Source organism: Melospiza georgiana, chromosome 14, assembly GCF_028018845.1.
Source record: "Melospiza georgiana isolate bMelGeo1 chromosome 14, bMelGeo1.pri, whole genome shotgun sequence".
Lineage (NCBI taxonomy): Eukaryota > Metazoa > Chordata > Aves > Passeriformes > Passerellidae > Melospiza > Melospiza georgiana.
In genome coordinates, this window is record NC_080443.1 from 3,494,230 (window position 1) to 3,515,724 (window position 21,495).

The 21,495-nt window shown below is 36.5% G+C and overlaps 1 protein-coding gene across 2 annotated transcripts in view; it reads left to right on the forward strand.

Annotated features, from left to right (window-relative positions):
- Positions 1-21,495, forward strand: part of CEP89 (centrosomal protein 89) — a 34,698-nt gene that overhangs the window by 1,446 nt on the left and 11,757 nt on the right. Inside the window, exons 2-17 of one of the 2 annotated variants that reach the window (XM_058033899.1) lie at positions 456-562; positions 2,124-2,279; positions 3,753-3,954; positions 5,714-5,819; positions 7,845-7,873; positions 9,039-9,093; positions 9,855-10,073; positions 10,466-10,608; positions 10,927-10,977; positions 11,958-12,041; positions 12,888-12,989; positions 13,895-14,006; positions 14,640-14,820; positions 15,689-15,856; positions 16,482-16,623; positions 17,938-18,027. In XM_058033899.1, the coding sequence (XP_057889882.1) occupies positions 456-562; positions 2,124-2,279; positions 3,753-3,954; positions 5,714-5,819; positions 7,845-7,873; positions 9,039-9,093; positions 9,855-10,073; positions 10,466-10,608; positions 10,927-10,977; positions 11,958-12,041; positions 12,888-12,989; positions 13,895-14,006; positions 14,640-14,820; positions 15,689-15,856; positions 16,482-16,623; positions 17,938-18,027 (1,947 nt within the window). The remainder of the gene's footprint in view (positions 1-455; positions 563-2,123; positions 2,280-3,752; positions 3,955-5,713; positions 5,820-7,844; positions 7,874-9,038; positions 9,094-9,854; positions 10,074-10,465; positions 10,609-10,926; positions 10,978-11,957; positions 12,042-12,887; positions 12,990-13,894; positions 14,007-14,639; positions 14,821-15,688; positions 15,857-16,481; positions 16,624-17,937; positions 18,028-21,495) is intronic. The other variant, XM_058033900.1, reaches the window with a different exon arrangement.

Sequence of the window (21,495 nt, forward strand, 5' to 3'; positions counted from 1 at the left end):
GTGACTAAGGAGTGACAGACTCTAGAAGGAAGGGACTAATATTGTTAGTTTGAAGCAGCATTCTCATATTTTGAGAAAGTTGTTTTCTAGTCCAGTTTTTCTTGTGTATCTATAGGAAAAAGACGAGTAAGTTAAAATTCTGGTTTTCCAAATTGTGATATAGTGGATAGAAAATGTATAATTATGGGTCTCGTGTAAATTACATTTCTAACCTTTGAAAGCAGCTGTTGATAAATGTGAAATGATCTTGCCAGCTTTACATGGTGTTCTGACTTTAAGGGGAATGAAATGCCATTTCAAGTCTTGTGTTTACATTAATTGCATGTAATTGTTCTTCCCTTTTATATTATTTTGCATTGGTAGTTTCTGTGCACATTCAGTTCTGTGTTTTTGTCTCATTGTATCATTGTAATCCTTACAATCATTGTCAACTAATTTTATTTTAAATCATTTAGAAACACATAGCTCATGGCCTGGTCCCTGCTGCTACCATAGCTCCTAAACCTGCAGTTCCCCGCACCCCTCCCCCTCGTAGTCCAAACCCTTCTCCAGAAAGGCCCAGGTATGTCTTGCTTTTTGGGGTTTTTTAAAATTATTTTCTTTTTTAAACATATTTTTTTGTTGTTCCATCAGGTATTGTAGCATACTAGAAAAATCTGATTAGAATAATTGCATGTCTTTACCGTGTTTACAGAACTTTTCATCAAAATAATGTGTTTTTAAGGAGGGAAATTTTTCACTCTGAGCTTTTTTCCCCCACTCCTAAGCATGGTAAATATTCAGGACAGTAACTGTTGTGAATATGTGACTTGTCTGAGTCGATTAAAGACAAATGGACTATTTAAAGTTAGTGGAATTTTAAATTTGGCTGCTACAGTAGAGTGTAGGACTGCAGCAGCACGAGTGCTATGAGTCAGGAAATGTTAGCTCATTAGAAAAACATAAATTAAGCCTTGCTGCCATACCAGGGACTTAAAAAACTGGCATGTAACACCACTCTGGGTTGGAAACATGCAAATTATTTTTCTTTTAAGTTGTAGTTTCTTACAGTTTTTATTCTGTGTTTATTTTTCTGCATTCTCGTTGTTTTCCGTGGCCTTTTTAGTGTCTGTAACATTCCCACTTAATTCTAATTAATTTCTTCTTTCTTTTTGGCCTCAAGTTCTTGTCATTCATTTTACAGTTCTCAGCTTTTCACTGCTTTAATCTTAGTTACTGCTTATTTTTCCTTTTCATCATACCCTTCTCTGTGCTCCACAGCATCACACAAATAGGCACTGCTGTTTGCTTGTCCTGGTTTGCAGTGTGCCAACTCTTATTAACAACTTCAGAGTCATCAGTAAAAGGTTTAGAGTAGGGAATAATGGAGACAAAATAGCAGGACATGGAGGACCTTTTCAACACAGCACAAGGTAGTATTGTTATGGCTGAAGTGAGTGCTAAGTACTGTAAATTACTGATGTGAATTTGGGGAAAGTAACTCGGTGTATTCCATGATTTTCATGCATGTGATTTGGGAAAATCAATAGATATTGTACTTTACTCTTGGATAGCTGCATTGCTTTATGCTTTGCTTTGGGAGGTTGTGACAGTGTTCACAGGGGTTCTTGGATGAGGATCTGACTCCATGTTTCAGAAGGCTGATTTATTATTTTGTGATATATATTACATTAAAACTATACTAAAAGAATAGAAGAAAAGGTTTCATCAGAAGGCTGGCTAAGAATAGAATAGCAAAGAATGATAACAAAGGTTTGTGGTTTGGCTCTCTGTCTGAGCCTGCTGACTGTTACTGGCCTTTAATTACAAACATCCAACATGGACCAATCCCAGATGCACCTGTTGCATTCCACAGCAGCAGATAATCAATGTTTACATTTTGTTCCTGAGGCCTGTCAGCTTCTCAGGAGAAAAAATCCTAAGGAAAGGATTTTCCATAAAAGATGTCTGCCATAGGAGGTTATAGTTTATAACCAATCCCACAGCACTCAGTGGTATTTATGCTTGTTAACTGTGAACGTTTTGCTTTGATTAAATAGAGAAGACATTTTGCAAAGGAAAAGTTATAAAATGTGGAGCACAGCATCAGTTTTGCTTCATTTCTTTATTGTGTTTCCTTGCAGGTCTGCTCTAGCAGCAGCAATCCTTGCAACAACACTAACAGGGCGCACTGTTGCTATTCCTCAGCCTCGGCAGAGATCCCTCTCTGAAGGTGATTCCACCTTCTTGGAACAGGAATGTTTGGAGCCATATGCAACAGTCACAGAGCTTGGAATAGGGTAGTGTATGCTTTCTGGTTTGATACCTGAAATTGTGATGAGAAATGATACCTTGGAATCTCTCGGTGATCAATTTTACCAGAGTGACAGCAAACTGGTAAAATTTGTTACAGCTGTTACTTACTTTTTTCTTACCATATCATAAATTCAGTCTGAAGTCTCTAACAATCCTTATTCTGTTTTTTGTAAAGTGGTGTCACACATACAGTCTTCAGAGAGGCACATTTTGATTGTACAACAGTCATAACTAAAGTCACATACTGTTTCTGTCAGATGATCAATTTTACAGAATGTGATGAACTGAGGAATCATTTGATTTACATGTAAGATATTTCCTTTGTACTAAAATGATTATTTCAAACTGTCTTTTTGGTAGAATTAAGAGCTGTCTCTAATCTGCCATTTTAAGACAGAGAGGAGAAGGTAGTACCAGTGTTAATTATCTGTTTTAGAGTATACACATTGACACTGTCTTGGAGATGGTTTATTATCCCATACCATTTGGGGTTTTTGGTCTGTTTGGTTTGGTTTGTGCCCAGGGTGGCTGCTGTCCCTGCTTCAGCCCCCACCCTCCCTGGCTCTGGGGCTGTTGAGAAGAATGGAGCTGAGCCAGGGTGTCCATTGGACACACTGACCAGGGATCCTGCTGTTTCTGTGGGGTTTGCCTGCTTCTTTTTGTGGTTGTTTTTGTTTTTGTGTTCTTTTTTTTTGTTTGCTTTTTTTCTTTGTTTTTTTGGTTTTTTTTGGGGGGGGGTGGGGGGTTTTTTGGGGATTTTTTTTGGGTTTTTTTGTTTTGTTTTTTGGTTGGTTGGGGTTTTTTTGGTTTTGTTTTGTCTTTTGGTTGGTTTGTTGGGTTTTTTTGGTGTTTTTTTTTTTGTTTCAGTTTGGTTTTTTGTTTTGGTTTTTGTTTTATTTTGGTTTTCTTTAGTTTTTTGTTTTGTTTTGTTTTTTGGTTGGTTTCTTTTTGTTTGTTTCATATTGTTTTGGTTTTTTTGGGGGGGGGGTTATTTTTTTGTTTTGTTTTGGTTTTGTTTTATTATTGTTATTTTTGCTTTGGCACTGTGTCTGAGCTTGCCAGCTTGGCCTTTTTTGCTGCTCTGCTCTCAGGAAGCCCAGAGCCAGTGTGTGCCCACCAGGAGCTCTGCACAGCCCAAGGCCAGGCACCAGCTAATGCCAGTGAGCAGTCCTGGGGAGTCTCTGCTGTGTTTGGGGGCCAGGGCTGCTGCTCTGGGGTTTTGCCCCTCCCTTCCAGGAGCTAAAAAGTTCAGCTACAGCTGAGGAGTTCCTGCTGCCTCTTGCTTGCTGTCCTGTTTCTGCTTTCATTCTTTGTACATCTAACAAGGAATGAAGGGAAGCTCAGATGTCTCTGTGTCTCTTTGGACTTGTGTACATTGCAAGACTGATGGGTCTGCTTTACTAGTGTTGGGTTATTTTGAAGACTGTGCTGAAACAGTCATTAAATTGCTTTTGCAGATCTAACTGGAACCTCGATGGTTGTGACAGATCTCCTCTGCAGTCCCTGGAAATATCAGGCAATTGTGGTGAAGATGAGGACATGGATACATATCTTTCAGATGCTGATAAAGAGGCAGAGTCCAGCTGCCAGAGTAATGAGAAAAGGGAAGGAAGCTTTAACACCAATGGTATTTATTCTGTTCCCTGCAAAACTAAAAAGGTAAAATTTTTAAATGCGTCAGTTCCTTTACCATGTTTTAATATATTAATGCATGCTAATATCTCAGATGCTTTTTATTCTCTTCTTACTCTTCACACATGTATTCAATATTTATTTCACATGCTAATTTTTGTGATTCATTTACTCTTACATGAATTTTCTAGATTTGTTGATTGTCACAGAGTTTCTCTGGTTATTAGGAGCACACTGGTATTGGATATAATTATCATGCATAATTATATTATATATAATAATGATGCATAGTCTTGTAAAATGTCCAATAATTTATATTGAGCATGGTACTTACACAGTAGATGATTTGTTAAAAGCAGTAGTAATTTTACTGTTAGATGGTGAAAGCTTAGTTAATGGTTCAGTATTGTGCTAATGAGCACAGGCCTATATAGAAATGGGAAGATTCAGAATCAAACAAAATAAATAACCTTTTCCTGAAGACCAGGGAATTTATGTATGCTATAATTTTGGATTGTCTTAAACAGTAATGAATTTAATACTCCAAAGGCACATTTAAAATTAAATCAAAAATGAGATTTACAAAAATTTAAGAAACAGGAAGAAGTACCTGAGTAGGAAAAAGGCAATAAAAGATCTCTAAAAAGATGCCCCTTCAACAAAACCCAGCACCAGTAAGGTATGACCATCAGTCTTAGAATATACACCACAAATCCCAAAATGTGAAAGAATCCATAAAACACCCCAAGGTGCAGAGACAGTAGCTGGTAAGAGGAGGGAAGGGTGTCACTGTCACATTTTCTGAAAAATCCCTTTGCCAGGATTTCTTCTCCTGGGAAGCTGAGAAGCCTCAGAGAAAAATTAAAACAATAATTATTTGATTGCCTCCCCTGTGTTTTGCTGCTTTAGAATGTAGTTTAGGTATTACTATTATTATTACTATTATTATTACTATTATTATTACTATCATCATCATCATCATCAAACTGGTCGTTGTTTGATTGTTTTAATGTGAATTGTTTTGACTTAATGACCAATCACAGTCCAGCTGTGTTGGAGCTCTGGTGAGAGTCAGGAGTTTTTCATTGGTATCTTGTTAAGCCTTCTGTCTGAATCCTTTCTCAATTCTTTAGTATAACTTTAGTACAGTATTCTTTAATATAATATAGTATCATAAAATAATAAATTAGCCTTCTGAAAACATAGAGTCAAATTCATCATTTCCTCCCTATGACGAGAAACACAGAAAATACCACAGAAGGGGAAGAAAAAAAAAGGGTGGGGGAGAGTGAGTAGAATATGTGGAACAGTGGTGTGTGGTCAGTGGGCAAACCAGCAAAGATAATGTCAATTGTGGTTCATTAATGGTTCATTCATCCCTCACAGTGTGATACAGTAGATAAATGGTTGATAATTGAGATTATATATGCCACAGCAAGCAAGGAAACAGAGAGTAATTTCATGGGCTCTTGTAACCAAAGAAGGTGACAGAGGGTACTTGAACTTATCACTTCATACTTGCTAACCTCCTCTTGGTCATTGTAAGGTTTAGATTTTATTTACATAGGGTCCTAAATAACAGCAACACAAAAAAAACCCACAAAAAACCCCCAAGAAAACAAGAGAAGAAACAAATCTTATAATTTGCTATTTTAAAATATTGGTGAACAATTCTGAATGTGACTGGGAGGTTAATACACTAAATGTGTCATGCAGATATCAGGGTTCATGGGCTGTTTTAACAGTGACCTCATGATTTAGAGAGGTTTGTCTTATTTTTACATAGGAAGAGTTTCCACAATCTCCTATTCCTAATGCTGACAAGAAAGAGGTTTCTTCCCATGAAACTGAGTGTCAGGTGCTGGTGGATAAGTCAAGTGTGCAAATAGAAGGTAAGTGAACTTACTTTAAGTCAAAATGCTATGCTTTTAATAACATTGGGAAAAAAATAATAAAATAAATGTAATGCTATATTGCAATGTTACACTCCTTTTTTAAATGGCAGTTAAAGAAATGCTACTAAGTACTTAGCAGTTTCTAATAGTTATAGAAAATTAAAATCCTGCATAAAGAGGAAAGATTGGTCTATACTCACTGAACTGTCAGCCACTGTTAAATGAAGAAATGGGGAGAAAGGTTTTGTGAACTCTTGTCTTGTAAAGTGCAGTCATTCTCTACTATGCCTTTGTTGAAACAGTCAGGTTTGTAATCTGGAACTTTCTGGAGTGCTAATGTGTTCAGAAATAAAATGGAAAAAAGTAAAAGCTGTAGAAACTAGCAGTGTTCAAAAGAAAAAAAAACAAGCCAAAAGCTAGAGATAGAGAGATAGAGGAAAACCTTTTTAATCAGTTATTTTACTGTAGTAAAATAACTGGTTTTTTATTAAAAAACAGTAGTAAAAACTAATTGAATTTTAAATAATCAAATGGCATGATAGTAGTGTTGTTATACCTTTTACAAATGTTGTATCATTATTGTCAGGATGTATTGTAATGTATCATTGTTATCAGGATGTTTCTTCAGAATAGAGAAATAAACATGATAATCAGTCTCAGAATATCAACCTAAGCACTGAATTGTTAAGATTCACAAATAATTTTTTTTTCACTAAGTAATTTCATTAGATTAGGGACATTTGGGTTGTTACTGGATCTGTCCTTAGGCTGTTTTTTTATAACAATAGAATATTGTGGGAAAAAATTATAACAATAGAGCAACACCAATTTATGGGTGTAGCAGTTTTCTTGCATAATTATCTTGTCTGTTATTTTCAAATCAAGAATAGAGAAATAAGAATTAATTTTGGAGCTGAAAAATGCAGTCTTTACAGAGGATAGTTGTAGCAATGATGAATGAAAAACAGACTCCCCATAGCAGCTGCAAAGAAAGATGGTTTATTGCAAAAAACATTTTAATGCTGTATTTAGAGGGCAAACTCTTACCTGTTTCCATTCCCATGGAATAGAAAAAACATGCAGTGGCTGCCTGCCCCTGCAGGTTCTGCTGTTCACATTTCCTTTACCCCATCCCCTTTTTGATGTCACAGTGTCCCCATGTGCCCTGACCAGTCAGAACCCCAAACACAAACTGAGCACACACTGCTTGTATGGCTTGTTTTCTGTTTACACAACTTGGTTTTTAGGTTCTGTAACTTGGTTTTTGCTGTCCCCTTAGCTGAGGCTTTCCCAGAGTGGTTTCCCATGAGCTGAGGTGACAGAAATGAACAGAAGTGAACAGAGGCCTCTCAGGCCCTTATTCTATAACATCTTTTGTATCTCTCACAAATGGTAGCACTCTGTAGCTAGTGGATAGGAAAGAGGAAGAAAAACTGAGTCAATTTGCAAAAAATTATGTCTTTCTAAATTTTATTCATGTTGGATCCCAGTATTATTTCAGTGGACTCTATTTATTTCTCTATTTCATAGAGAACAATATTCAGAAAGAACAGTTGCTTTGATAAAACCATTTGGGAAGTGAAGGCATGAAACTGAAAATGTAGGATATATAAACTGTTTCTAATCCCTCTTGTACATAATAACTGCTGCAGGCCTTGAAAGCTGTCAGAATTACATTGTTTTGTTCAGAGATGCAGTAGGACTCGAGTCCAGTAAAATCAGTGACAATATCTCATTTTTCCTTCAGTTAAATTCTGAATTTATCGCAGAAGCCAGCTTCATTTCTTCCATACTTGCACCTATCCACTGTGAGGTAAATTGAGGTCTCCCATCAGTGTCCTGCTACACCATGAAACAGTTAATGGAAAATTTGTGATCTAATCTGTGCTTTGGGAAGGACTTTCTTACATCTATTTGCATTTATTATATGTGTGCAGACATATCCTTGTGAACCCTTAGAGCTTATGGACTTAAAATAATTTTTGTTCTAATTGACTGAAAGATCTGTTTTTTCTTTAACAGAAGACCAAAATCTGGGCTTGAATTTAAAGGTAAGACTTTTATAAAGGTTGATTTATGATGCGTTTTGGAAAATAGCTTGTCATAAAAAGCTGATAGGTTTGAGGTCACTTATAAGAAAACTAATTTATTGCCACTATGGAATATTTTTCTTTTAGAATAAAAAAATGGCTAATCATTCCTTTTGAGAAAATGCTACTATATAGGTAAATGAGCCATACAAAAGTTGTTGGCTTTGTTTTTTTTTTTAGTATATTGTCTGTTATTTCTCATGTGAAAGAAAGAAACTTGAGAGCCAGCATGCTATAGCAAGAGGGAGCTCATACTGTTAATTTTCAAATTCTGAGCCTGACTTTATTGCATTTTTGTATACTTTTCTATTTGAGCTGATCTGACTGCTTTCATAAGCTTGAAAAGGAATACCCGAAAATGTAGTTTCTCAGATCTAGTTGCCAGAAGATTGTTTATGGAAATGGTCAGTTCTTCCATTGTTATCAGAACTTTTTTCTACAAGTTCTTAACCATGTATCTTTTTCTTTGAAATTGTTCATGAGTTTTGTCTCATTTAATCATTGGTGTCACTCAGTATCATCAATGTGTTAAATTACATGACAGCATATCCTTACAAAACGTACTGCTGTTTTATAAAAACATGGAGAAATCTCTACATCACCTTCACCTCAAGTAAAATACATTAGCATAAATGACACTGTAATTCTTTCCCTTCTGAAAATGTACAAATATTTCCTTTTTTTTTTTTCCAGCAAAGCAAGAACAAAGTTCGTCAACTCTGAAAAACACTTCACATTTTAATTTATTTGCTGATACCCAGTTAATTGACTGCTCTAAAGTCTTACTCTGTACAAACTAACAAGTGGGAGGAATGCCCTTCCTGTTTCATCAGGAAGCTTTGTGTTTGTGACTTTTATGTCAGCTGTAAAAGAATTGCTTTGAGAACTGTACATTTCTGACTACTAAAGATAATAGTGAGTTTCAGGTGTCCACAAGTGACTGATGGCAGTGATAATTGATAAAATGATGTCTAGATGAGTAGATGTTAAGTTGTCTATTATCAGCAGTAGATCCAACATTCCATTTAGTTGCTATAAAAGAAACTCCTTCTAAAGTTTTATTTCTAAAGTTCTTCAGCAGTGATGCTATTAAAGCAGATTATCTCATTTTTTATTTCTCTACTAGGAGGAAAAATCAGTAGCTGAAAATCTGATACATGACAAACCTCCACCATCCCCAGGTACTTTGGATTTTTCAATGACTTTGACAGACATTTTCACTTTATTAATATGCATGTGTATATGAAAATCACTTCTACTGATGCAACAACATATCCAAAGTTTTGCAGATAATCTAAAAGTTTACTTTTATAAGAATTGGTCAGTAACTTCTATTCAATAACACTGAAGCTGTTCAGTGGGAAGGAATGTGAAGTTTTCTTTGGGTGGGTGGTTAAAATGTGCAGGGACCAAGAATACTGACTAGTCCATGCAGGGCACTTTGCTTATTGCAGTGGGCATTTCACTATCACCTCTCCAGTCACTGATGCTTGGGAGAGAGATTTGCTGACACTGTCTTTTACATTAAAAGAATGAATATTTTTAGAAAAGATGGGAAATTGCAGCCACTTCACAGCTCTCTTTCCTAATCCACGGTTTTTTGTTTTCCCTAGTCTTATCTTGAGCCATGAGCTGATTTAAATCTTATAAAATATCACTCATATATAATGTTAATATTAGAAAAAATAGATTTAAATTTGCTGAAACTCCAGTTCCAGTCTGGATACTGATTTAGATCTTATAAAGTATCATTAATATATAATGTTAATATTAGAGAAAATGGATTGTAATTTGCTGAAATTCCTATTCCAGTCTGGATACTGATCTAGATCTTAAAGTATCACTCAATATAATGTTAATATTAGAAAGAATAGGTTGTTATTGCTGAAATTCCTGTTCCAGTCTGGCTAGTATTTAAATACCTTGTTCTGTGGCATTACAGATGTGTCTGCTCGGGCAAGGCAAGTATGGGAAAATATAAGCAAAGAAAAGTTCAGAGAGCTAAAACAAGAAAATTGGTCTCTGAAAAAGGCATGCCAAGCTGTGGTCCAGCAATTTGAGGGAACAAAACAGCTCATAAAAGAGCAGGAATTAAAGCTGAAGATGCTAGAAGAAGAAAATAGAAGACTTAAAGAAGCTGCAGAGAACTCACATAGAGAAGGTGGGAGAAACATATAAGGTATTCTGTAGTTATCTTGTTTCAATTTTTCTAATTTCTTACAACTTTTTCCTCTAGCAGCAGGTTTCAAGTCATTGATTTAGGCAAGTATGCATGCAGAAGTAGTTTCCAAACAGTATTTTCTACATTTGTAGAAATTTTGTCAAGGAATAAGTACATGATAATTTAAAAAAATCACTTGTGTTGTTTGAAATAGAATGGAGTTTTTTGCTAGTAGTTTTTTTGTGGAATTTTTCAAATTTTCCTTCTCTTTGAGAGAAGTTATTTGTTATTATTCTAGCTTATTTAATTTTTTTTTCATTACAATTAACAAATTGTTGTGAACGTTTCTTGAATTTTAATTGAACTTTCCTGTTGGTTATTTGTTTTAATAGGAGAGGCAACAGAATTACTTTCTCTCAGACAACAAGCACAAGAGCTGGTAGATGAAAATGATGCTTTGAAAACAGTGGTCCATCGTTTAAATGTAGAATTAAGTCGTTATCAGACTAAATTCAGGTCATTGTCCCACGAAGAGGTGAGAATCTTCATTATCAATTATCATTATTAATCAATTATTATTCATTATCATTATCAATCTTCATTATCCTCATTATAATTACTACTGAAATGTTCCATTGTCTGTTTAATCTTCTGAGTTTTTACGACTTTTTTCTCCAGATTTGCCATAAAGTCTATAAATTACACAGGCTTTTCCTGAAATTTAAAAAAAGCCTTTATCATTAAGTCTAATATTAAGAATTCAGTATTATTTAGTATCAGTAACATACTGGATTTTACTGGTGCTTAAAAAATCAGGAAGTAATGTCAATATATTTTTAATTATCTATTCTAGAATGCAAAGCTGAAAAGCTTACCCATGGAAGGACCACAACCACCATGGCTGGTAAGTCAAACAATAATTTCATTTGATTGTTCATTCTCTCTAAGTAAAGAAGTAGAATTTCTTTACTGGAATCAAAGTATTCAGATATTACTCTGCTGAACTATCACATACTAATAGAATATTATAAACATTTCTTTTGTGGCAGAAAAATATGAATGGCAGAACTTTGTAATGAATGGGTGCAGTTCCAGTTGAATGTACAGTAAGCTACAAGCTTCTCATAGTCACCATCTTTGAACTATTGAAAAGTATTGTTATGCTGAGAATCATAAATGCCATCTTTACTTAGAATTGTCTAGCATGTAGTTTGCTTCAAGGTCTTTCAAGGTCTGTTGCTTAATTGGTAATCTTAATTGGTAATCTTTTGCTGTTACTTTTTTTGTGATCATACTAAAGGAAAACAGAATTTTTCTGATTGTAGGAATGTCATGAATCCAGTAGTAGCCTATGAATTTCTGACAAGGAGAAGGAAATAGTCTGTGAAAAGGAATGTGTTTGTAATATGTTAAAGCAATTTCTCCTTGAAATACTCAACAGATCTGATATTTTCTTTCCTCACTGTTACTATACAGAGAACTATACAGAGTGGGAAAGTTCTCCTGCTCTCTCTTTTTAGCCAAAATAGCCAATAATCACATATGAATTTATTTAGTCTTAATTTCAGGTTCAGATTTGAGAGTGTAAAAATTCCCTTCTCACTTACTAATGAATCTGGGATAATTTTTTTTAGCATTATATTCACTAAAGTGTTTGAATCTTATTTTGTATTCATTTGCATCCATAATCTGCTGTGTTACATGTAGTGATAAGCTAAAGCTGCTTTTTAGAAGAAAGATGCAAGTGAAGCATGAGGTCTTTTCCTTTCCAAAGCTTGCTGCTAACACAGTACTGTGAGGTGTTTCTGCACCATCATTCTGTATATAATGGTCTGTGTGCTTATAATTAATCTACATGTATTTATTTTTTAATTTTCTTTTAAGTTGGATATGAAGTATTTGTCACCTCTTCTGTTGGCATATGAAGATAGAATAAGAGAAAAGGAAGATTTTATTCTTGAACATGAGGCAAGTTGCCATTTAGAAAAAATATCCACTAAAGCAGAAAAAAATTACTGAATTTTTAAAGGGATTTACCAATGCTGTTGTCTGCCTAACATTTAAAGCTACTTTGTTTTTCTTTTCCGTGCATAGTATTGTGCTGTTTTATCCTGCTTGGTTTGCTTGTTTTTGTCAGCCTGTTCACATTTAGGAGCATGCACTACACTGACATAATGTAAGATATGCTCTAAAAATAGAGCAAACCATAAACTAGTCACTGGTGGAATGAATTTTTTTCATTCATGATGGAAACTCAGTGCTCTTGCAGCTGCTTGTGGGTTTTGTGGTAGAAGAGTACTTCTAGGTATTAAAAGATTGGGTACTCTTGTTGCTTTTTAGAAGCATTTTTTGTCACTGAATCTTTGAAAAAATAGCAATTTGTTTCAGAGTACAACTTTTCTGGGTTTTAAAAAGAAATGTATTTCCTTCAAAAAATTCAGCCATAAAATAAGCAGAAAGCAGCAAGGGTTTTTTTATATTATTGTAAATTCACTGTGCTGTCTTACCATATCCAAATCCATGTCACTGCTACTGAAAATGGATAGTGTCATCCAGTAATTTCCAGAATTCTTCTGAGGGTCTACAACTTGCAAAAATGTGGCACAATATCAGTATTATTTTTTAATCAACTATTACTAGATTAATGAACCAATTTAGAAATCAAATATGCACACCTGAATCAGAGATGAGTGAGTAGTGAGATAATACTCTATTATGATAAGAACTAGAAGTCACCTAAGCATGTTGTTGTTGATAAAAAAATTAAAGCAAAATAATTATAAAGAACTTTATATGAAATCCTTTGTCTTCCAGGAGGATATGAAGAATTTTAAAGCACGAGTTGAAGAGTTGGTGAAGGAGAATGAAGATTTGCATGGGCAATTAAATAACTGCATTTCCCCAACAGAATGGCAAGTTATATTACTAGAAATTAATTTCAAACTCAGAAATTATTTTTGCATGCTTATTGCATGCAAAGTTTTAAAATTACAGATCTTAAGGATTTTTTTTTTCTTTAAACACTGTTTTTCTGAAGAAATAATAGCATCACAACTGTCATGTTGGAACAATGCTGATCTGCAATGCCTGGAATAATTTTAGAGTAAAGATTAAATATGAATGTGGAGTTTTGCACTGGAAGCCCGTGTAATTCTGTCCTAGGTATTGCAGGTTACATACCTTTACAGTGTGCCAGTGGCATCAGTTTAACACTAATACAAAATAGCACTGGAATGTGGCATGAGAAGAATTTGATGTTTTTGAGAAGTGAGACAATGCAAATGAAATTAAGTGAGACAGTGCATAATCAAGTCAAGTAGCTGTTGGAGGTTAGGATTTTTCCTTTTTTATTAATTTTTTTTCTCCCATTTGTTGCCTGAGAGAGGGGAATGACTGATACTTAACAGATGTGGCTGGGAGGAAGAGGAGGAAGAGTGCAGCTGACTGCAGGCTCTTAGCTGTGGGGCTTTCCCTTGGGAAGTGCAGAGATCCCTGGAGATTTTGGCTGGGATTCAGCTCCTCTCTCTCTTGGGATTGGGATGGGAGTGCACAGGGATGGTTTTGGTGCCAGACCTACTGCCCAGAGGATTTGCTGCCACTGCAGAGTTTTCATCCTGCTCTGAGTGTACTGTGGGTGAGCTTCTGCTCACAAGGAGGTTGGAACAAGTTGGTTTTTTTTGCTTTCAATAAGGATTTTTAATCTGTTTTTTAAAGAGGTTCAAATATGATTTTTTAAGTTTACACTGTTGCCACGTAGTTGTGTTTCTTCTTTGGACATAACATCTGAGTTATATTTTATTTACATTTATCATTGCAGGCAGCTGCTGCAAACTCAGGCCAAGCTTGTCTTGGAAGAAAACACAGTGTTGATGGAGCAACTCAAAATTCAACAAGCTAAAGCAAAAGATAGTCACAGACAGCATGTTCAAGAAGGTAAAAGTGCTTGAGCTGCTATTCATCTGAACTACACTAAAGATGGTACTGCACGTTTTGATTTTTGTAGGGTTTTTGTTTGTTTTCTGTTGTCATTTTTTTTGTTTTGGCAAGCTTGGCAGTGTTTTGGTTTTGGTTGGCATGGGGGGTTTTTACAACTTTATATATGTCTAAAAAGCATCCTTGAATGTAGGTAACATTAATAGGACATCCAGCTCTGGATGTCAACTGATACTTAAAAAAATGTCATTATCACCTATTGACAGTATAAAAAATACTCAATTTTGATTCCTTCTGGAAGAGTGAGAAGAACTGTTAAACAACAACACAGTCATTTGCATAATTGAAGAGCACTTCAAACTGAATCAGAATTTTTCAGAGTAAAATGACATTTCAGTGAGCTTATAGCCTTGAAAAGAAGTACTCTTGAAGTTTCTGCACTATTCCAAACCAAGTTGCTTGAGACAGCAAAATATCAAGTCCAAACTGTTAAAACACAGACTGACAAATGCTCTGTTACATAATGTTATAAACAACTAATAATTAATGTAGTAATGGTTTTGTTGAAGTTTCACTCAGTGCTTGAATTAGTTCTGCTACACATATTTGACTTTTTTTCCCTCCTTCCAAAAGCTTCAAAGTTGACCAAACAAATAGTAATCTTAGAAGATAAGAACAAGAGTCAAGAGAAAGAAATAGCAGAGTACCAGAAGCAGCTGGAAGCTTTGTGTTCTACATGTGAAGAGCTGAAAGCCAAAGTGGACAGCAGAATACCAGAAAAGGAGCACTTGGCTGTGGTGAATGATTTAAAAAGGTGTGAATTTACTTATGGTGCACATATGGAGAAACAATGGTGCAAGGCATGCACATGACACACAGCACTTTGTAGGAAGGAAACTTATGCTGGTAATTCAGCAAGGTAACCACCAAAGCACAAAAAAAGGGAAAGAAGTCTTTAAAAAACACTGTCTTAGTTTTTAGAGACATTTAAAATTACAAAATCCCAGTTCTAGAAATATTGGCAGAAGTGTTTTTACCATAGAGTACCTGCTGCTAATTGTACCATTTTGAATAGTAGAAGAGGAGGCATTAAAAATACCATTTTTGTCAAATCTGTTTGCTTCTATCACTACTATATAAAGAACATTTTCATTCTTGTGTTCCCATCTTTGGAACATGTCTAAAGAATCCTGAAATTCTGAACTAGATGTTCTAAGTTTCTCTCATTGTTACAATATGGAAATTACATGAAACATCACAACTCAAAAGTGGTGCTGTGCAGCATAATCTGCAGAGTAATGTTTCTGTGAAGACATTGCATAAATTTGAATGTTCTCAAGCCTTTGGACAGTGCTGGTTACTGTTTCATGGTACAGTGCCATCCTGAGAAGTCCTCAGACCTTGTATTTTGGTGTTGATAGTAATTGATTTGAAAAAAAAAGAAACACAAAGGGATTACATCTGGGCAGCATATTTTTATTATTTAAATTAAGTGCAGTCAGAAGGAATTACTTGAATAATTTGATATGAGATTGTAATACCTCTCTGATGTCACCAGGGAGCATTGAGCATTCTCAGTGTATCTTATTTCAGAATTTCAACATGGGTATCTTCCTGTAACTCAGCATTTTAGTGATGTGGATCTGTACATGATACCTGTTCTACACTGTTGGTTTTTGCAGCTCTTTACAGCAGGAGCAGGAGAAAAAGCTCTCTGAGGTGGAAGCAGTAATGGGAAAAATAGCATCACTGCAAAGTGAAAACAAGAAACTGCTCTTAGAGAAAAATAACTTCATGGCTGACAAGAAGATCCTGGAAACTGAGATGCAGTTGACTCAAAAGACAAACAGGTCTTATCACAGTCTCATTTTCTTGTACAGAAATATCTGTAAAAATATTGTCTAACTTCCCATAATGTGTATTTTCTACCTACTGCAAAAAAAACCCATGTTATCTGAACATGTTTGTCATGTCTAGAGGCCTGGTTGTCAAGTTTTGCTAATTTTTGTGTTTTCATGCTCACTTTTCTGTGTCTATTTGCAAATTAAGAATATATTTTTAATTTAGTAATTAAAATTATCTGAAAATAAGATGAGTAGACAAACCCTTTTCCCAGTTAGATAAGGATAAGATTTATGCTATTTGCAGATCTTCTCATGCACCTGGTTGCTTAGAGAGGAGTTCACAATATTTTAAAAAGACAGTATTGTTGTCCTATATCTTAAGAAATATGAGCTTGTAGCCATTGCACAAACTGTTCTTTTGAACCATTGTTACTGTTGTTATTCAGATAACATATTGTAAAGAAAAAGCAGCCCCAAAAATTGGAACATGATGCTATTGGCACTGCAAATATTCTGAGCCAGTGCATTTTTAACAGTTTGAGACTTGTACATGTTGATTTGCATGTGTGATACAAGTTTTTTAAGGCCATTATTAATTCCCAATCCAAAGATTTTCCCTTTTCTTTTACAGACGATTAAAGAAGAAAATTGGTCTTTTGCAAGTGCAGCTGGAGGAAGCAATGGAAAAAGAAGTTGCAGCCCATCACTATCTAGCAAACCTTATTGGGCTGGTGGAGAAGATAGCTAAGGAACGTGACCATCTTGTATTTTTGGTAATTACCTTTACATAATTAATGTGACTTAACTCATATTTCACACAGTTATCATGCTACTGGCGCTAGTTATTATTAATCTGAATTATCAAAGAATAAAGCTGTAATTCCAGTTTAAGGATTTAGCTCTATTTAAGTAGACTTTAGCAAATAGGATAGGAGCAATGAAAGATTTTTTTTCTAGAGGAGCAATTAAAAGCAGCTACCCTTATTTCTGGAGGTAATATAATTAAGCCTTAATAACATAAGCATTGGGGTCTGAAATGGCACTTGCCAAGTTTAAAAGATTTTTTTAACCTAGTTTACAGAAGTTGATGTTACATGTATTTCAAAATAGCTCATGTATTTAAAAACAGCGGCATGTATTTAAAAATAGCACACAATCATAACATTTTAATATTTGTTTTGAGTCTTAAGGGTGGACTGTTATCCTTGTCTGTATGGACTGTCTGTTGTGGATGCATATTATTGCTCCTTGTTGGTTAGCAGTCATTTTGACAGGCTGATTGAGAGTTTTGGAACAACTTCTGTTTAGAAGAAGTGCCTGGCATGGAGGTTTCTGGGCTTTTTGTAAACCCATTTTGTTTCTTTTACAGGATACTGGGCACAATTTCAATTTTTCATATACATGTTTTTCTCTTCAGATTGAATCTGAAATAATTTCACAAAACTTTGTAAAAATAAAGCTTCTTTTACTTGTTGTTCAAGTAGCAGACAAAGGTTGTCATCAGCATTGGATAAAAAGATAGAGCAGTTAATTCCTAATTCTAGGAGAGAACTATGGTGACACAGCTCAAATCCTTGTCCACTACAACCTGGACTTGAGGATTGTGAAACTGAGCACAATAAATGTATCCTAGAAAGTGGGGGAACTGATTCTTAGATCTCAGTCTCTGGGATATCTGCTTTTCAATATTAATCATACCATATTAAAAATACCCTTGCCTGAACCCCTGCCAATTTCAAGGGCTTGTTTGAGAGCAGACTGCAAAATGTGACCTAAAGGATGAGTCTTATGCTTAAAATGGGATCCCTACTCGTGCATACTTAGATTTGTAGGAAAACCCACAGAATTGGTTGGGTTTACAGTATGTTTCATTTCAGAATAATACTGCTTCATAGTATTCACAGTCAGCTGACAAATTATTAATGAGCTGTTCTGAGAAAAATTTCCAGGACTCTTTATCCATGTTGGCTCTTCAGACAGCTGGAGTTCAAAGTGGAATTGCTGTGTCTCCCTCAGTGTGTGCATTTTGTCTGCCCTGACAAACTGACAGAGTGTTACATGTGGCTTTGTTTACTGCATGGTTGCAGGCCAGATGTTTGGAAAATGAGAATCAGGGTGTTCTCAAGAAAATTATAGAAGGCAGCCTGCGTTTAGGAAGATTGGAAGAAAAAGTAAAGGTAAGCAGTGTTTCTAAGCTAAATATCTATTGTGAAATGTTTGGGATTTTTAATGAGAAAAGTAGTTAATCTCTGCCAATGTTTTTATGAAAGAGTTATGTATGGATTATCTTCAAAAGTTTTGAAAAAACAAAACAGATCATCCTTGTTATTTTCACTAGTGTCTTCTTCCATTGTATTTGTGCATTGCATATCTGCCAGATACTGTGTTTACATCATTACTTGGAGAATTATGAGTAGTTGTAATAATATTTAAAGATTATTTGTATTTCATTTTTTGCTCTATATTGTAACCCAAGTGTTCTGTCTTCTACTTCTTTGAGGCTGTACCACTCCTTCAACTTGAAATCCATTACAATTAGATTTGGAAGAATGAAAATGTTATCTCAGGTGTACAGTTATCATCAAGTACTTTCTTGTGAAAGTGTGTTTGAAATCAGAGGATTTCAAACATCCAGCCTAGTTAGGGAATACATTTTAAGTTCAAGTTATCTTTATAACTCCCTAAACAAAAAGCACAGTATATAATTGCAGTATAACAGTGAAATAAATTTGAAACATTTATGTTTCAGCATCTTTGGTGCTACCATGATTATTTTTACTGTAATCTTAAAAAAAGAAAGGAGAAAGATACCTGGTATATTGGTTTCTGTATCTAGAAAGTAATATATATTTTACATTATTACAAAAGCTGTTTTGTATTACATAAAGTTTGTTCAGTTTATCCTGAGGCAGAGTCTCCATATTCCACTTTGCCAGTCAAGACATCCACTGCTATTCCTGCATCAAATGACACAAATGTGCACCACCACTGTGTTAATGGAGACCATCTTCTTCTGCACTTTCATTGTAAGGATTGGCACAGCTTAGAAATTAACCACCAAGAAAATAAATGAAATTTTAAGTGCAAAGAGACAGCAGTAAGCTGAAACATAGCTTGAATTTGTAAGGAAGCCTTTATAAAATACCTGAATGGATGAAACACTACTGTGAAATATTTACCTAATTATATTAAGACAGCCATAAAATATTTTTAGCTTTTTTCGCCATAATTTATCTCTAGCTCCTCTGTTAAGACAGTGGCTTGTATTCTTATTAAATGTGGATCTTTTGCAATGTAATAGATCTGTGACTGCTGTAAGGGATAGAGAAGAGGTTGGTATGAAATTAAGAACATTTACATGTAGTGAATTTTAAGTGCAAAACCAATACTGGCAAAAGGAGGATGGGCAAGGACAACCTCCATACTTCATTGGATGCAGAGGGAAATATATTAACGTAAGGAAAGGTAGAGATACTTAATACCATATTTTTCTCAGTTTTCAGCAGTAAAACAGATTGCTCTCAGGACAGCCGGCCTCCTGAGCTGGGAGAAGGGAAAAGGGAGCCTCCCTGGAGAATAGCCCCCTGTGATCTAGGAGGAAGCAGTCAGGGCTGTGCTAAACCATTTAGATGGTTTACAAGTCTATGGGCCCAGAGGGGATCCATCCCAGGGGGATGAGGGAGCTGGCATAAAGCTGAGCTGGAATAAATGAGCTCCCCAAGCTGCTCTCCATCATTTACCATCAGTCCTGGCTCACCAGGGAGGTTCCAGTGTGAGCCCATCCCCAAGAAAGGGCTGGAAGGAGGCTCTGGGGAACTCCAGGTCTGTCAGTCTGATCCCAGTGCCCAGCAAGGTTGTGGAACAGATCACCTTGAGTGCCATCACATGGCACCCACAGGGTGGCCAGGCATCAGAAACAGCCAGTGTGGGCTTAGGAGGGGCAGCACCTGCCTGACCAACCTGATTTCCTGCTGGGACCAGGTGACTCACCTGTGGATGTGGGGTGTTCACAGGGGTCTCAGGACGAGGGAAGAGATGAGAATGTTGACTCTATGTTTCAGAAGGCTGGTTTATTATTTTATGATACATATATTATATTAAATAAAAGGATATACTAAAACTATGCTAAAAGAATAGAAGAAACAATTTCATCAGAAAGCTTGCAAGCAAAGGAAAAGAATGGAATGCTAATAAAATCTTGTGACTGACCACAGTCTGAGACAGCCAGACTGTGATTGGCCATTAATTAGAAACAACCACATAAGACCAATCACAGATGCACCTGTTGCATTCCACACCAGCAGATAATCAATGTTTACCTTTTGTCCTTGAGGCCTCTCAGCTTCTCAGGAGAAAAAATCTTAACAAAGGGATTTTCCATAAAACATGTCTGTGACAGTGGGGCAGGCTGGGGATGTGTCTACCTGGACTCCAACAAGGCCTTTGGCACTCTGTCCCACAGCTCCCTCCTGGAAAAGCTGCAGCCCAGGGCTGGGACAGTGTCAGGACCCAGGACATCCTTCTGTCTGTCCTGAGCAGACAAGACCCCTGCCAGGGGTCTCAGAGACCCTGACACAGAACCCAGAACACCTGTGGGTTTGATTGTGACCCGTGGAACAAGGTACCAACCTTAGATGAAGATCTGCAAGCCATGACAAATTAAGTAGAATAACAGTGAAGTTATCACAGGGTGAAAAAGTAGATTTTGGAGTTTGTAGAATGGGGATTCAGGGGGGCAAGATGGAGGGATCTGGGTGTATCCAGCCTTTCTCCTCCTTCTTCTTGGCCTCCATCTTCTGGGTGATGCCAACATCACTTTTAGATTGGTTTAGAGTAGAAGCTCACTGTCCAACACAGGTGACAGGTATTGGGAAGTAATTGTAAATATTGTACACGTAGTTTTTAGTATAAAAAGATAACACCACACTGGGGGCAGGCAGAGTGCCTCTGTGTGTCTTGCTGAATGGACCTTGGCAGGTCAGGAGAAAGAGTTTTATAGATAAGAAACAATAAACAACCTTGAGACTGAAAAATGAAGAGCCCTGACTCCTCCTTGAACCACTGGACTGGGAAAAGAGATTTTCCAACTTTTCTTGGGGTCACTGTGACCAGCTAGAGATCCCAACAGGACATGAGTACTCTCTGTGCTGGGCTCAGACCTGGCTGGAGGGCTCAGAGAGTGGTGGGGATGGTGCTGCATCCAGCTGGGGCCAGGCACCAGGGGTGTCCCTCAGGGCTTTGCTGGGGCACTGATCACTCCTGTTCAGTATCTTCCGTGAAGATCTGGATGAGGGGATTGAGTCCACCATCAGTAAATTTGCAGGTGACACCAAGCTGGGAGCATGTGTTGGTCAGCTGGAGGGTAGGAGGGCTCTGCAGAGGGACCTGGACAGGCTGGATAGATGGGCCAAGTCCAACAAGGTGAGGTTTAACAAGTCCAAGTGCCCAGTCCTGCATTTTGGCCACAAAACCCCCTACAGGCTGGGGACAGAGTGGCTGGGCAGTGCCCAGGCACAAAGGGACCTGGGGGTTTTGGTCAACAGCAGCTGAATGTGAGCCAGCAGAGTGCCCTGGTGGCCTGGAAGGCCAAGAATGGCTCCTGGCCTGGATCAGGAGTGGTGTGGCCAGCAGGAGCAGGGAGATCA